The sequence below is a fragment of the Schistocerca serialis genome, chromosome 2 (genome assembly GCF_023864345.2).
Source record: "Schistocerca serialis cubense isolate TAMUIC-IGC-003099 chromosome 2, iqSchSeri2.2, whole genome shotgun sequence".
Taxonomy (NCBI): Eukaryota; Metazoa; Arthropoda; class Insecta; order Orthoptera; family Acrididae; genus Schistocerca; species Schistocerca serialis.
The window spans coordinates 1052592034-1052606853 of record NC_064639.1 but is presented as its reverse complement, the minus strand read 5'-3'; the positions used below and the strand labels follow the sequence as shown (position 1 = coordinate 1052606853).

General features: G+C 39.7%; 1 protein-coding gene across 1 annotated transcript in view; it reads left to right on the top strand.

Moving 5' to 3' along the window:
- Positions 1–5391: 5391 nt before the first annotated feature.
- LOC126458498 (transcription initiation factor TFIID subunit 7) overlaps positions 5392–14820 on the top strand; it is a 68196-nt gene continuing 58767 nt past the window's right edge. Inside the window, exon 1 of the mRNA XM_050095591.1 lies at positions 5392–5720. Coding sequence (XP_049951548.1) covers positions 5640–5720 — 81 coding nt within the window. The 5' untranslated portion in view covers positions 5392–5639. The remainder of the gene's footprint in view (positions 5721–14820) is intronic.

The following is a 14820-nucleotide window of genomic DNA, read 5'->3' as shown; positions in this document are numbered from 1 at the left end:
CAACCACATCCTTCTGAATCTGCTTGCTGTATTCATCTCTTGTTCTCCCTCTACGATTTTTACCCTCCACCCTTCCATCCAGTACTAAATTGAAGATCCCTTGATGCCTCAGAACGAGAACGTGTCCTACCAACTGATCCCTTCTTCTAGTCAAGTACTGCCACAAATTCCTCTTCTCCCCAGTTCTATTCATTTCCTCCTCATTAGTTACGTGAACTATCCATCTTATCTTCAGCATTCTTCTGTATCACTGCATTTCAAAAGCTTCTATTCTCTTCTTCTTGTCTAAACTGTTTATCCATGTTTCACTTCCACAAATGGCTACACTCCACACAAAAACTTTCAGAAAAGACTTCCTGACACTTAAATCTATACTTGGTATTAAGAAATTGTTCTTCAGAAACACCTTCCTTGCTATAGCCCATCTACATTTTATGTCCTCTATACTTCGACCAGCATCAGTTATTTTGCTCCTCAAAGAGCATAACTCATCCACTACTTTAAGTATCTCATTTGCTACTCTAATACCCTCAGTATTCCATTATGCTCGTTTTACTTTTGTTGATGTTCTCCTTATATCCTCCTTTCAAGATAGTGTCCATTCTAATCAGTTGCTCTCCCACGTCCATTGCCGTCTCTGACAGAACTACAATGATGTCAGAAAATCTCAAAGTTTTTATTTCTTCTCCATGGGTTTTAATTCCTACTCCAAATTTTTCTTTTGTTTCGTTACTGGTTGCAACTGTGTGTCACTCCCTTCTCAACCACTGCTTCCCTTTCGCGCCCATCGACTCTTATAACTGCCACCTGGTTTCTGCGTAACACCCCACCCGTCACCTATCTGGTTTTGACGTATTTTCACCCCAGCTAATTGACTAACAGATCAACAGATAGTGCAAAACTGCCGCAATATCGGATAATGCAAAGAAAGTAGTAAGGCCCTGTGACTCCTGATTGAACTGCGGTGGCGGTGCTGACATTAATTGATTCAAAATTGATCACTTTTAATTAAAAAGGGGTGCACATTGATGTTATAGCAGCTATTGAACGCCAGATGCAAATGTTGAACATAAAATTAATTAAGAAAGTGACTTGGTATTTCAACTACTTGATTGAAAACAGATGCAGTCGATTAGCACAAATTTATTTTAACTCCCGACCTTCAGTCATCACGTTACATGACTCTCCTAACAGGCAGTGGAATAAATTGCGTTTACATGGAGTAAAGCGCGATAAATCAAAATTAATTCCTATCGACTGACCCAGGCGTAATGTGAAGTGCGAGAAAATTCCACAATACGGGGCCCATGAAACCCTCGTGGAAACTTTGCCAACGTGATCCAACAAATTAATCAGTGGCCTAACTCAAGCCGGAGCGGGTGCAATATCACCGAATTCAGCATGGCGGGGCGTCGTCGTTGTGTGGACGTCGGCCGACCTCGTGGTGCTGCAAGGCTGCTCTCGTCTATTCACTCCTAGCTATCTTGCTCAGTACATAGCTGAACTAACACTTTCTATCTCCAAGCTCAATCGTTCCATCTGCTAAGTCCGAAACTGCAGAGATGCTCACTCTCTCTCAGGCAAGCTGGGAATGGAAGGCCTCTACGGAGACTTCTGCCAGTCCGCTCTTCACCTCGGTTTCCCCTCCAGCAAAATCACTTACGCCAATTGCAGCGCCATTCGCATTAATTATGCATCGCTTCCCAGCGCCGACAAATACCTGCGCTGGGGAGTGAACAAATTCCCATAAAATTTCTCTTCCTCTCAGCTTCTGCTATTTAGCTCCTCCCAGGCCACCCATCAAGGTTAGCGTCTGCACAAAACACCAATTTTTCCGGAATTCTGACTCCCAGAAGAGTACTTCAAATTCCTTGGTGCTATGTTCCCATCGGAGGCCAGCGTATTTCATTCTGTCGCTCTTCACCTGATTTACTTCAGACTCTGTGGACTGTGAATTCAGCGTGAAGTTGCTATAGTCATGAACACGCATATTTCGGCCTCTGTTGACCGCTCCACCATAGCTTTGCGCGGCTTTCTCACATGTTTCACTGAAAACGAGACTTCGAACATTTATCAACAGGCATACAAGTTCTCTGTCTGCTTCCCATTACACCAGCATGGGGTAAACCACCCCCTCACTGTCACTCATCTTAAGGCAGCTGGAGGCCCCGCCCCGTTACTGCTTTCTCAGAGTTTGAGCCGCCCTAAGCTGCCTAGTGTCGATTCCCTTCGCCGCTCCCCAGCCGAGCGCGCCCCCGGCCGCGGTCAACTCTGAATACTTCCCTGGGATAAACTAGCCTCTAGTAAATCGACGCGTTTCCACAAAGTTTTCATGTCACGTTAATTACTTTAAAACCATCACCCAACATTAATTATTCCAATATGTCCATACTATACCCTCTACAAGATGCATTGTGGCTTGTCAGTCATTTTTGTTCAGCCTTACTGTTCGCTCAACATGAGTTTGGTGATCTTTAATGACTTCATGTAAGAGGCATAGTTCTTGCCATCTTACATCTGTACAATTTGTAAATAGCCTTTCACTCCCTGTATTTTACCCCTGCCACCTTCAGAATTTGACAGAGAGTATTCCAGTTAATATCGTCAAAAGCTTTCTTTAAGTCTACAAATGCTAGAAACATAGGTTTACCTTTCCTTAACCTACCTTCTAAGATAAGTCATAGGGTCAGTATTGCCTCGCATGTTCCAACATTTCTACCAAATCCAAACTTATGTTCCCTGAGGTCAGCTTCTACCAGCTTTTCTATTCATCTGTAAAGAATTCGTGTTAGTATTTTGCAACCATGACTTATTAAACTGATAGTTCGGTAATGTTCACAGCTGTCAACACCTGCTATCTTTTGGATTGGAATTATTGTATTCTTCTTGCAGTCTGAGGTTGTTCTGCCAGTCTCATACATCTTGTACACCAGATGGAAGAGTTTTGCTATAGTTACCTACCCCAACGCTATCAGTAGCCATTACATGGCACAGAAAGGGAATTTCATTTACTATACAAGGAGCCTGAGGAAGAGGAATCTGCATTATATGTTTTAGGAAGTCGAGGCACCCATTTTCGTTTCTTTCCTTCTTTTTTTTCGTCAAATTATACCCAGGATTACTAAAAGGAACACAGTGTTACGAGCTGCCATCATATCCCACGAAAAATTGTTTTGTTTGAGATTAAGTGTAGCTGCCATTCCAGTGCAAATTTTTGTGCATTAGTCATATCTCCCTCAGCACCTTTCCCTTCAAGATTTATAGATTTTCTTTAGATCCTGTATTTGGCTCTTAACAGTTCAGGTGCCTTGTTTATAATTGGGTTCGCTAGTGAAAATACATAAATGTTGATCACTGGTGCTTGCAAAACTGTTTCACATACAATCCAGAGAGCTACTTAACAATAAATAAGTCTGCCAAAACTCATGCTTAAATATACAACTCTAAAACATTAATTTATTTATAGTTTACAAACAATGCATTTTGCCACTGCTGTAGTGATGGCAGGTTTCAGTTCTCTTCTTTATCAGACATCACATATACCTGACAACATATTTATTTATTTTTATTTTATTTGCTTATTTTGACCAATATTTGAGCATTGTTATCCCATTTATGTCATCATAGGAGTTTACATATATTATGCAAATACATTTTTTGACACAGTTACAGTATAGATAGTAATAGAACACAATGCACATAAAATATACACTAGAGAACAGTTTATTAATTTGAGTTTTCTTTAAAGTTAAGAAGGCAACAGTACATAAAAAGTGATGGGACTGTCAATACTTTCAAGTCTTTAAAAAGTGGTCTGCAGGAGGTTTTAAAGTTTGTAGCTCCAGGAATAGACTTGATAGCCTTTTTTCAGATAACATTTTTTTGGCCCCTACAGCATTGCCCCATAAAAGAATACCATATCGTAGATGGCAGTGAAAGGAGGCGTAGTAGGAGTTAAGAAACAGAGATGATGGTACACATGTCTGTATTTTAGTCAATACAAAGTTAACACATGAGAGTTTTCTGCAAATGTGATGTTTGTATTTGTCTCTAATTGATTTGGAATCAAGGTATATACCAAGTGCCTTAACAGTTGAACACTCAGTCTCACTGCTTGATAAACTGAAAGCGATGTTCACTGTCTGTTTCGTAGTTGATGGATAGAACATTGGTTTTGAACCATGTATTACACAGGTTAAAATAGTCTTTGTTCTATAGTTTCAATTTGTTTATTTCTACCCCAGATCTCATGGTTCTTGTGTCATCAGCATACAGTGCAGATTTACAGGGCAAGTTGCTGAGAAGATCATTCACAAATATTATAAACAGTAAAGGGCCAAGCACAGAACAAAGAGGATGACCCTCGAGTTACGTATAAGTACTGGAACTCTTAGTTATTGTAGACGCAGTTGGATTCCTGCTTATGATAGAAGCTTATGAGGGAGAGTTCTATGGCTCTGACTCCATAACACCCAAGTTTCTCAAGTAATATTCTATGGTTCACCGAATTAACATACAAATAAGTTACACACACCCATCAACATGACTCTATTCATAATATTTCTTTTTCTTCAAGCTGCAGCTAAATTGCAATCCATTTCATTGTAAAATATTAAATATATTACCCATATGTATAAAAATCCACTTCATCATTTTAGTAGATGGTAACTAATTTAGTACACTCTAGTCATACGATTTAGACTGCTGCCTCACTGGTTCACTTAATCTTTCGTCATTAATAATAAATTTAAAAAAAAAAGAAATAACGAACAACAAACAACTGATAACAACGAGGGAACGAAATATGACACCGTTACGGTGTCGTGACTTGACGTGCCGTGACTTGATGTGGCGTGACGTGACGGGACGGTCAATATGGATGCCACCATTTGAAGTCTTGAAATAAGTTGCAGAATGTTTTCATGGGGCGTGACGTGACGACCGGCATGAATTGTCCTTTATTCCCTTATAAATAGTGTTTGACATGTTTGTGTGTATATATCAACGCTGGCAATTAAATGTCGATATTTTGGAATGTTATTTCACTTCTCAGCACTTTTCACATAAAATTATTCAAGAACATACGTTGTGAATCTAGCTTGGGTCATAAATGAACTTAATCATTTTTAGTTCCTCAATTCCAGGACGATGCTCCGGCTTTTTTACGTTATTACGGATGGTGGCTCGTAACATTATTTCCACTATTCGCTACTGACGTGACAGACAATGTGAATACTCCCACTATGGTACTTAGATGTGACGGACAGTGTGAATTGGCCTTACCGAGGGCTCGTATCATACTTGAGTTGATTGTGTTTGTATCCCTTGTTGCTTTCCTTTTGTAGTATTGAAGTACCTCATTAAATTATCAGAAATTTTGACTATGTGATTCACACGACAGAGTATTAATTGCCGAACACAGGGGGAAGAAAATATGAAGAATTTGACCAAAGGTGGTTCGTAATGTCGTCGTGAACTGTTGTATCTTCCATACGTTCCTTGCAACAAGTGTTGTTTACCTAGTGTCAAAACGGTGTGGAGTATATGTACATATGATATTGTATATAAACGTTAGAGAGTGATGTATTATGCAAACCACATATACACAGCAAACCGTAGGTAAAATCTGAAACATCAATATGAATCGGCACAATGAACCAAAACGAGAAGCTGAGCCGCCAGTGGAGCTAGAGAGCCAATTTATCTTACGGCTCCCACCTGTAAGTTATCTTTCTGTTCACTCGATTTGTGTGCACCTTATTTAAAGTAACATTTTTTTTCCATATCGTGTCAACTCATACTACATCGGCAACTATAAACTTAATTTGTGCGTTGTGAGAGTTGTGCGTAACCTATTTTGTAGTATGTTGACGTTTGTGATTTACAGTTACTGTGGATATCAAACGTATCGTATCACATTAGTTTCCTATTTCAACCGGAATGTGTATTGCCTCCAGTTGTCACAGATTAAAGTTGTTGTTGAATTTGATAGCAGATATAACATGGAAAACGTTCCACAGACATATTAAATTTTGTACAAGGTTTTTGGTGTTGGCGTAATGGAGCTCTCGTTTTAGCTGTTAATCGCCCAAGGTACTGTAATATTTGTAGCGCTTCAAACCCATAAAATGAAAGATAATGAGAAAACCTTAGTTGCAAGTTATTTGTTTACTTTTCTGTAAAATATTTCATTGGAAGCAATGCAGCACTACTGTGTGTACTGTTTTAAGGTAAAGGATGAATTACTGTTCTTAAACAGCTGGAAATAGCCCTGACTACTGTCTAGTGATTGGAAACTGCTGCAAGTGGATGTGTTTTGAGGGCTATTGACAGTTAGGTATCAGAGATACCTCAAGCACTATCCTCTCCTGTGGAGTCCACAGCTCGTGGTCTAGTGGCCAGCATTGCTGCCTCTGGATCACAGGGCCCCGGGTTTGATTCCCAGCCAAGTTGGGGAGTTTTTCTGCCCATGGACTGTGTGTTTGTGTTATCATCATCTTCGTCATTCGTGACACTGTTTTAATTTGTTGATCCCTTCCGAATAATAGGAATTGTCCAAGTCTGCAAAATAGCTGTTGGTTGCTGCAATCACCTCCTCGTTTGAATAAAATCTTTGTCCCGCCAGCCATTTCTTCAAATTGGGGAACAAATAGTAGTCCAAGGGAGCCAAGTCTGGAGAATAGGGGGGATGTTAAACGAGTTGGAATCCTGTTTTCATTAATTTTGTGACCACAACTGCTGAGGTATGTGCTGGTGCATTGGCGTGATGGAAAAGGATTTTTTTGTGGTCTAATCACCAGCGTTTTTCTTGCAGCTCGGTTTTCAAACGATCCAATAGTGATGAATAATATGCACCTGTAATAGTTTTGCCCTTTTCCAGATAGTTGATGAGAATTATCCCTGTTTCATCCACAGTGGGGAAACGACGCTTATAGTCCTGTGGATTCTTTCAGAACAGCTGCCAACTATCCTTGCAACGTTTCACACGATTCAGTTTTTGGTCAAGCGTGAGCAATCACGGAACCCGTCTTGCGGATAGCTTTCTCATGTCCAAAGGTTTATGCAAAATATTATGTACTTATTCATTCAAGATGCCCACAGCACTAGCAATCTCACACACCACAACTCTTCTGTCATCCATCACCATATCATGGATTTTATCAATGTTTTCTGGAGTCGTAACCTCCACAAAGCGTCCAGAACGTTCAGTATCACTTGTGCCTATATGGCCACTCCGAAAATTTTGAAACCACTTATAAACTGTTCTAATCAAAGGTGCAGAGTCACTGTAATGTTTATCAAGCATCTCTCTAGTCTCCCGAGGCATTTTGCCTTTCATAAAGTAATGTTTAATCACCACACGAAATTCTTTTTCGTCCATTTTTTGACAATCACTCGACTTCCTTGATTCACATGAATGCCAAACACAAAGAAATAGACCAATATGGCTGAAACTCTGTGTGTGTTCTTTCCAAAGATGCTATTAACTTAACCTGACCTCGATACGTGTTGGTGGTGCTATCTCTTGGACTTTGCACGGACTTTTCAAACGCCCCTCGTAATTACAAGGAGGCCTTTTGGTGGAAAACTTACTTGTTTAGAAATCTTTTTGTTGCGCCTGTCTGTGACTCATCTCCAGTGTATGGTTAGTGGCAATCTACCCTTTTTGACCAAATTATGAAAAAGGTAGTTGCTACTCACAATATAGCAGAGACGCTGAGTTGCAGATAGGCTCAATGAAAAGACTGTCAAACAGAGCTTTTGTCTAAACAGCCTTCATCAGAATTAGACAACACCCATGACCACAGTTTCTGGCTGCGTAGGTCAGACTGAGAACAGCAGTGCATGATGGGAGAAGCAAACTGGGTGCTGAGAGTGAGGAGGCTGGGGTAGGGAGGAGGAGGGATAGCAGGCTAGGGGTGGGACACGGTAAAGTGCTGCTTGTGGGAGCATACAGGGATATAATGCAGAGAGGGTACTGCAGCTAGGTGCGTCGGTGGAATAGAGGGCTGTGTTGTGCTGGAATGGGAACAAGGAAGGGGACACGTGAGCAAGGGGTTAGGAGCATGGGCTGTGTATGGATGTTGTTTAATCTATCCTTTTCATAATGTAAAAATTAAAGTGCCCCCCCCCCCCCCTGGACTTTTTAGATTGAATAATGTAAGGGAGAGGCTATAACCCTGTCTCGTTCCTTTGGGTCGACCAAAGTGTCCGATCCCACCCGTCGGCTTTGACCTGTGACGTAAGGCTGTTGTGGTGTGTGACGTCACTACGGCGCGGAATTTAGTTTGTGAGAGTGGCGTGTTTGTAGGTGTCGTTTTGATGCGATCAGTGGTGCTCCCTGGTGGTGTGTTAGGTGATATTTTTGGTTTAGTTTGCGAGTGTGGCATTGTGTGTGAATTTTGGTAAATTGCTTTTTTTTATGTCTTTGGTAGGTATGGATATGACTGACAGGGTCAACAGTTTTCGGTTGTCGGCTATGATGGGGGACAGTGCGTTTTCTCTAATAAAATTTCTTCAACTATTCAGGTTTTTGGATGAAGTCGTGAAGTGTTCAGTTTGTCGTGAAGAAATGAGGCTTACTTAAAGTTCCAGCGTCTCGGACTAGCTGTATGTGGAACTGTCGTAAGGATAACAGGTCAAGGGAAGTGTTTGATCGCAATGTGTGGCTGTGAATGTTGGTATTGGGAGATGTTTTTGAGCTATATAGGTCAAGGGAAGTGTTAGGTCCTAATTTATGGGATCGGGAGCTGCTGTTGAGCTATATAGATCAAGGGAAGTGTCCGATTCCAGATGATATTGTGTTAGTGGTATTTGGGGAGTTTTGTCTGTTTTTTTTCGTCGTTTTGTATGGGAGTGGGTGTCTCAATTTGTTTATATTTAGTTTGTCCCTACCCAAAACCCCCCTATTTCCCGCACTTGTCCTGTTAGTGTCATTAGGCTGTTTGTGGAACGTGTGTGTGTTTGTTTTTCGATGTATTCTCGTCCTCATAATGTGTACGTAATGACTTTATATGCGCAATATTGGAATCATGGTTTATGGTTGTTTCCGCCATATTTGTGACGTCATGGGTCAAAGCAAACGGACTGGATCGGACGCTTCCATATTTCCGCTCCTTCCTCTCTTATTGCCCCCCTTTTGTGTCTTTTGACAGTTAGAACTGTTGTCCAACTTGTAACTTGTCAAAAGGTTTAAATTCTAAGTCTTACAAAATTCTGTTGCGTAGTTGGACAGTTCATGATGGGAGAGACCCACTATGTATGCAGTCTCAGAAAGAAACTTATAAAGAAACAGTGACATATTGTGCAATATGTATAAAACAAAGCATAAGTGTATATTGTATAAAACAAAGCTTAAATGTATATCTACGACTATAAAGCGCAAACCACTGTGACGTGCAAGGCCAAGGGTACTTCCCATTGTACCAGTTATTATTGATTCCTTCCATTCCATTCATGTATGGAGCACAGAAAAAATGACTGTTTAAATGCGTCTGTGCATGTTGTAATTAATCTAATCCATATGGAAATGTTACATAGGGAATTTTAGTGTATTCCTAGAGTCATCACATGGAGCCAGTTCTTGAAATTTTTTAAGTAGTCGTTCTCGGGATAGTTTGTTTCTAACTTCAAGTGTGTGCCAGTTCAGTTTCTTCAACATCTCTCTGTCATTCTGCCTTTGGTCATACAAACCTGTGACAATTCATACTGCTCTTTTCTGTATACGTTGAATATCGTGTTAGCCCTATTTGGTACAGATCTCACACACTTGAGCAAAATTGTAGGATGAGTTGCATGAGTGAGTACACAAGTCCTTTGTAGACTGATCGCATTTTTTCTAGTATTCTAGCAATAAATAGGAGTCTGCTATCTGCTTTACCTGTGACCAAGTCTATGTTATCTTTCCCTTTCATATTCCATGCAGAGCGTTACACCCAGTATTTGTATGAGTTGACCAGTTCTAACTGTGACTCATTGATACTTTTAGTCATAGGGTACTACTTTTTTCATTTCATTAAATGCAAAATTTTACGTTTTCGGGCTATTAGTTTCCAGTCTTTGCAGAACTTTGAAATATTATCAAAATCCACGAGAATATTTGTGCACCATTTTGCAGACAGTACTTCATTATAGATGCAGTAGCGCTCAAAGTTATTTTGTAGTTGTATTATATTGTCAGTACTGTCCACATGCAGTGACAACAGTAATTGTGTCACTCTGTCAAAAGCTTCATGCTGCTGCTGTTGCATATTAAGTAAGGTCATACAATAACAATGTAAGTACACAGGTATATTTCTTTAATTCAAAAGTATTTTTTAACCTGCTTTGCTGGTACACTACTCATCAACTATTGTCACTTAGGCGTTGCAGTCTAGTGTTGCTATAACATATTAAAACGAAAAAGTGTGTGCATCTGATGGCAAAAACAGGAATCAAGAGTAGCCAATAAGCCAAGGGCAAGTTGTCCTCAAAAAACAACAGTGATGGAGGAGAGAACAGTTTGTAAGCACTCAGCTGTTGATCCAAGAAAATCGCTCGACAAGTTATAGATGATCTGGAGCAGCATCATGGACTGAACATACATGTCTCTACTGAAAATGTTGCCTAGTAGTAGCTGATTTAAATGGTAGATGACTATCACTTAATCCACTCCTAAATTCAAAGAAATAGGAAGACCAGGATAGAGTTTGTAATGAAGTATCAAACTTGGAATGCTACAGATTGACCAAAGGTTCCATATGGTGATGAAAGTACGTTTAATATATTTTCTTGTGATGATGTGCATATATACGTCAACCAAAAAATCAAAGTGACAAAAGAAAAGTACCAGGTACCGACCATTATGCATGGTGGTGGCAGTGTTTTGGTATGGGGATGTTTTTCTAGAAGTGGGGTTGGTGCTGTAGTTCCAATAAAAGACAAAATGGGTCATTTCCTGTACACTGACATTTCAGAAAAGAAAATTGTTCCATATGGAAGAAATAATACATCATGTAATAGGCTATTTCAGCATTATGATGATTCAAAACACACCCCCAGACATTTAAAAACTTCTTTTCAGATAAAAAAATCTGACTTTTGGGGTGGCCAAGCCAGAGCGCAAATCTAAATCCAGCTCAACACCTCTGTGATGCACTGGATTGACTTGTTCTTTGTGGAAGCTCCTCAAACTAGTTTCAGTTTGTTGCTGCCTTATTGGATAAATGGCCGAAACTCCCGCTTGACCTATTAGAAAAGCTTGTGGATTCAATGGCAAACAGTTGTGCAGCTGTGACCAAAGCCCATGAATACGCAACAAAATACTGATTTGTTCTTCAGATTCCAAAATAATTTTATTCTATTCTTACATAGTTAGACCAAAAAATTATTTTTGAGCCAGAAGAATTGTTATTTTTGTTGTGATGTAAGATAACTTTGTTTAAACTAAATATAGTTTTGTAGTAAATGGATTATAACTGCATACTTCTCAGTTACCCACTTGCAGTTTTTTCTGTTACAGACTTATCTTTATATAATTGTAAATAATTCTTTCTACAAAATATTTTTGAGCACTACTGTAACTGCATCATCAGCAAAAAGTGGAAGGTTACTATTAATATTATCTGCTAGGCATTGATATTCAATGACGTGATAAAACTCGTGGAGTAGTAACATGCACAAGTACAGATGGTGATAGTATCATGTATACAAGGTGTAAAAGGGCAGTGCATTTGCGGAGCTGTCATTTGTACTCGGGTAATTCATGTGAAAAGCTGTCTGATGTGATTATGGCCCCACAAATGGTAGGTAGAGCTAGACACATGGGACATTCCGTTTCGGATATCATTAGGGAAGTCAGCACCTCGAGATCCACATTGTAAATAGGGTATTGAGAATACCAAATTTCAGGCATTAACTCTCATCACAGATAATGCAGTGCACTTAACGACTGAGAGAAGCTGTGTTTGTGTATACGAGGTGCGGCTATAAAAAAAACAGACTGATGCTGGAAAAAACGTTTATTTACAATTTCATGTTATCTCCTTCAATGTACTCTCCTCCTCGGTCTCTACACCACTCCATACGAATTTTCCACTGTTCATGGCAATGCTGCAGATCATTTTCGGCAAGTCCATACATTACTTCCGTCGCTTTTCTTTTACTGCTTCAACAGTCTCAAATCTAGTTCCTTTCAAAGCTGACTTGACTTTAGGGAAAAGAAAAAAGTCACAGGGGGCCAAATCAGGTGAGTAGGGTGGATGATCTAAGATGGGAAAGTTGTGTTTTGGCAAAAACGTCTTCACTGACAACGCACTGTGAGCTGGGGCATTGTCTTGGTGAAGGATCCATGACTTTTTTCTCCACAAATCGTTCCGTTTTCTCCTTACTCGCTCACATAGGGTAGCCAGGACGCTAATGTAGTAATGCTGATTCACTGTTTGTCCCCCTGGTACCCAATCAATGCGCACAATCCCTTTGATGTCAAAAAAAACAATCATCATTGCCTTGAATTTCGATTTTGACATTCGTGCTTTTTTTTTGTCGTGGAGAACCAGGAGTTTTCCAATGCATCGATTGGCGTTTAGTTTCGTAACATTGCAAACGTTTCACTTGCAGATTTTTCTAGTTTGAAACAAAGTTTGATGTTAACACGCTGTTCTTTCTGTACACTCAACATTTTCCGATGCACAGACAAAACGTCAACTACTTAAAACAGACGCCACGGGCAGACTGAGTGCAGGAGGCAGATGAAACTCGAGCAGTAGGCGGAGCGAGAGTCACGTGACAGGCCACGCGACTTTCAGCCTTATTGCATTCATTTTATTGTTTCACCAGTACTAGTTCGGTTTTTTTCTAGCCACACCTCGTAGTTTCACTGCTAAAACACCAGCAACTCTGACTTCGGCAGCCAGGTACTGAGATATTTGTGTGTGAGTTACATTTGCATGAGTGTGTATGTGTACGTTGTATAATTCTGATGAAGGCCTTTTTGACCAAAAGCTTATTTGTTGGACAGTCTTTTTGTTGTACCTATCTGCAACTCAACACCTCTGCTATATAGTTAGTAACAGTCTATCCTTTTCATAATACAGACAAGGAACACTGCATGAAATAACTTTAGAAATCAATATGGGGTGTACGATGAATGTATCTGTTAGGACAGTGCAGTGCAGCAAAATTTGACATTAATGTGCTATGGCAGCAGATGACCGATGTGGGTGCTTTTGCTAATAGCACATTGGGTTTTATGAAAGATCATTTGACAATATTCTGCTATGGTAGTCACTGAACACTTCATGCACTGTTCTCGTGACTGCCAAACATGTTTCATTCAGCATCTTTCTACCAGTAGCCTTATATTTCATTTTATACTTATGCGCAGTAGTCTCATAATTGATTTTACAGATTTAGGATTTTATTAGGATGGGGATCAAAGTTGGAGAGCCAGATTTGTTACCAAAATTACAGAATAGTTATTGTCACGGAGATAGTTTGGAAGGCACATTGTAATATTTTTGGTGGCAGTTGTTTGTAGAGGGAGATTATGAGTCAATAATAATAATTTTGTGCTGAAGAAATGGATGTTGGCATTGCTGCAGACACAATTCTGTGGCATTATAGTAAAGACCAATGTAAAAGTAAACTTAGTTTAGAATTAGAAGTTACTGAGGTTACTTGCCAAATTTTCTTCTTCCTGAATTAATGTCTTTGACCCTTGATAACAGAATTTTAGATGCTTTAAAATAACCAGAAAACCATTTTTATAATTGAATATTTGTATGTAATTAATGAAAGGAATGCAGAAAAGTGGAAGGAGAATATAGAGGGTCTATACAAGGGCGATGTATTTGAAGGCAATATTATGGAAATGGTAGAGAACGTAGATGAAGATGAAATGGGAGATACGATACTGAATGAAAAATTTGACAGAGCACTGAAAGACTTAAGTCAAAAAAAGGCTGTGTGAGTATACAACATTCCATTAGAACTACTGATAGTCTTGGGAGGGCCAGCTATGACAAAACTCTACCATCTGGTGAGCAAGATGTATGAAATAGGCAAAATACCTTCAGACTTCAAGAAGAATATAATAATTCCAATCCCAAAGAAAGCAGGTGTCAACAGATGTGAAAAATACCAAACTATCAGTTTAATAAGCCACGGCTGCAAAATACTAATACGAAGTCTTTACAGACGAATGGAAAAACTTGTAGAAGCCGACCTTGGGGAAGATCAGTTTGGGTTCTGTACAAATATTGGAACCCGTGAGGCAATACTGGCCCTTCTGACTTATCGTAGAATGTAGGTTAAGGAAAGGCAAACCTACGTTTCTAGCATTTGTAGACTTAGAGAAAGCTTTTGACATTGTTGACTGGAATACTCTCTTTCAAATTCTGAAGGTGGCAGGGGTAAAATACAGGGAGCAAAAGGCTATTTACAATTTGTACAGAAACCAGACTGCAGTTATAAGAGTTGAGGGGCATGAAAAGGAAGCAGTGGTTGAGAAGGGAGTAAGACAAAGTTGTAGCCAATCCCCATTGTTATTCAATCTGTATATTGAGCAAGCAGTAAAGGAAACAAAAGGAAAATTTGGAGTAGGAATCGAAATCCATGGAGAAGAAATAAAAGCTTTCAGGTTTGCCGATGACATTGTAATTCGGTCAGAGACAGCAAAGGACTTGGGAGAGCAGTTGAATGGAATGGACAGTGTCTTGAAAGGGTGATAAACCTCTACATATACGTGATTACTCTGCTATTCACAATTAAGTGTCTGGCAGAGGGTTCAATGAACCACATTCAAGCTGCCTCTACCATTCCACTCTCGAACAGGGTGCGGGG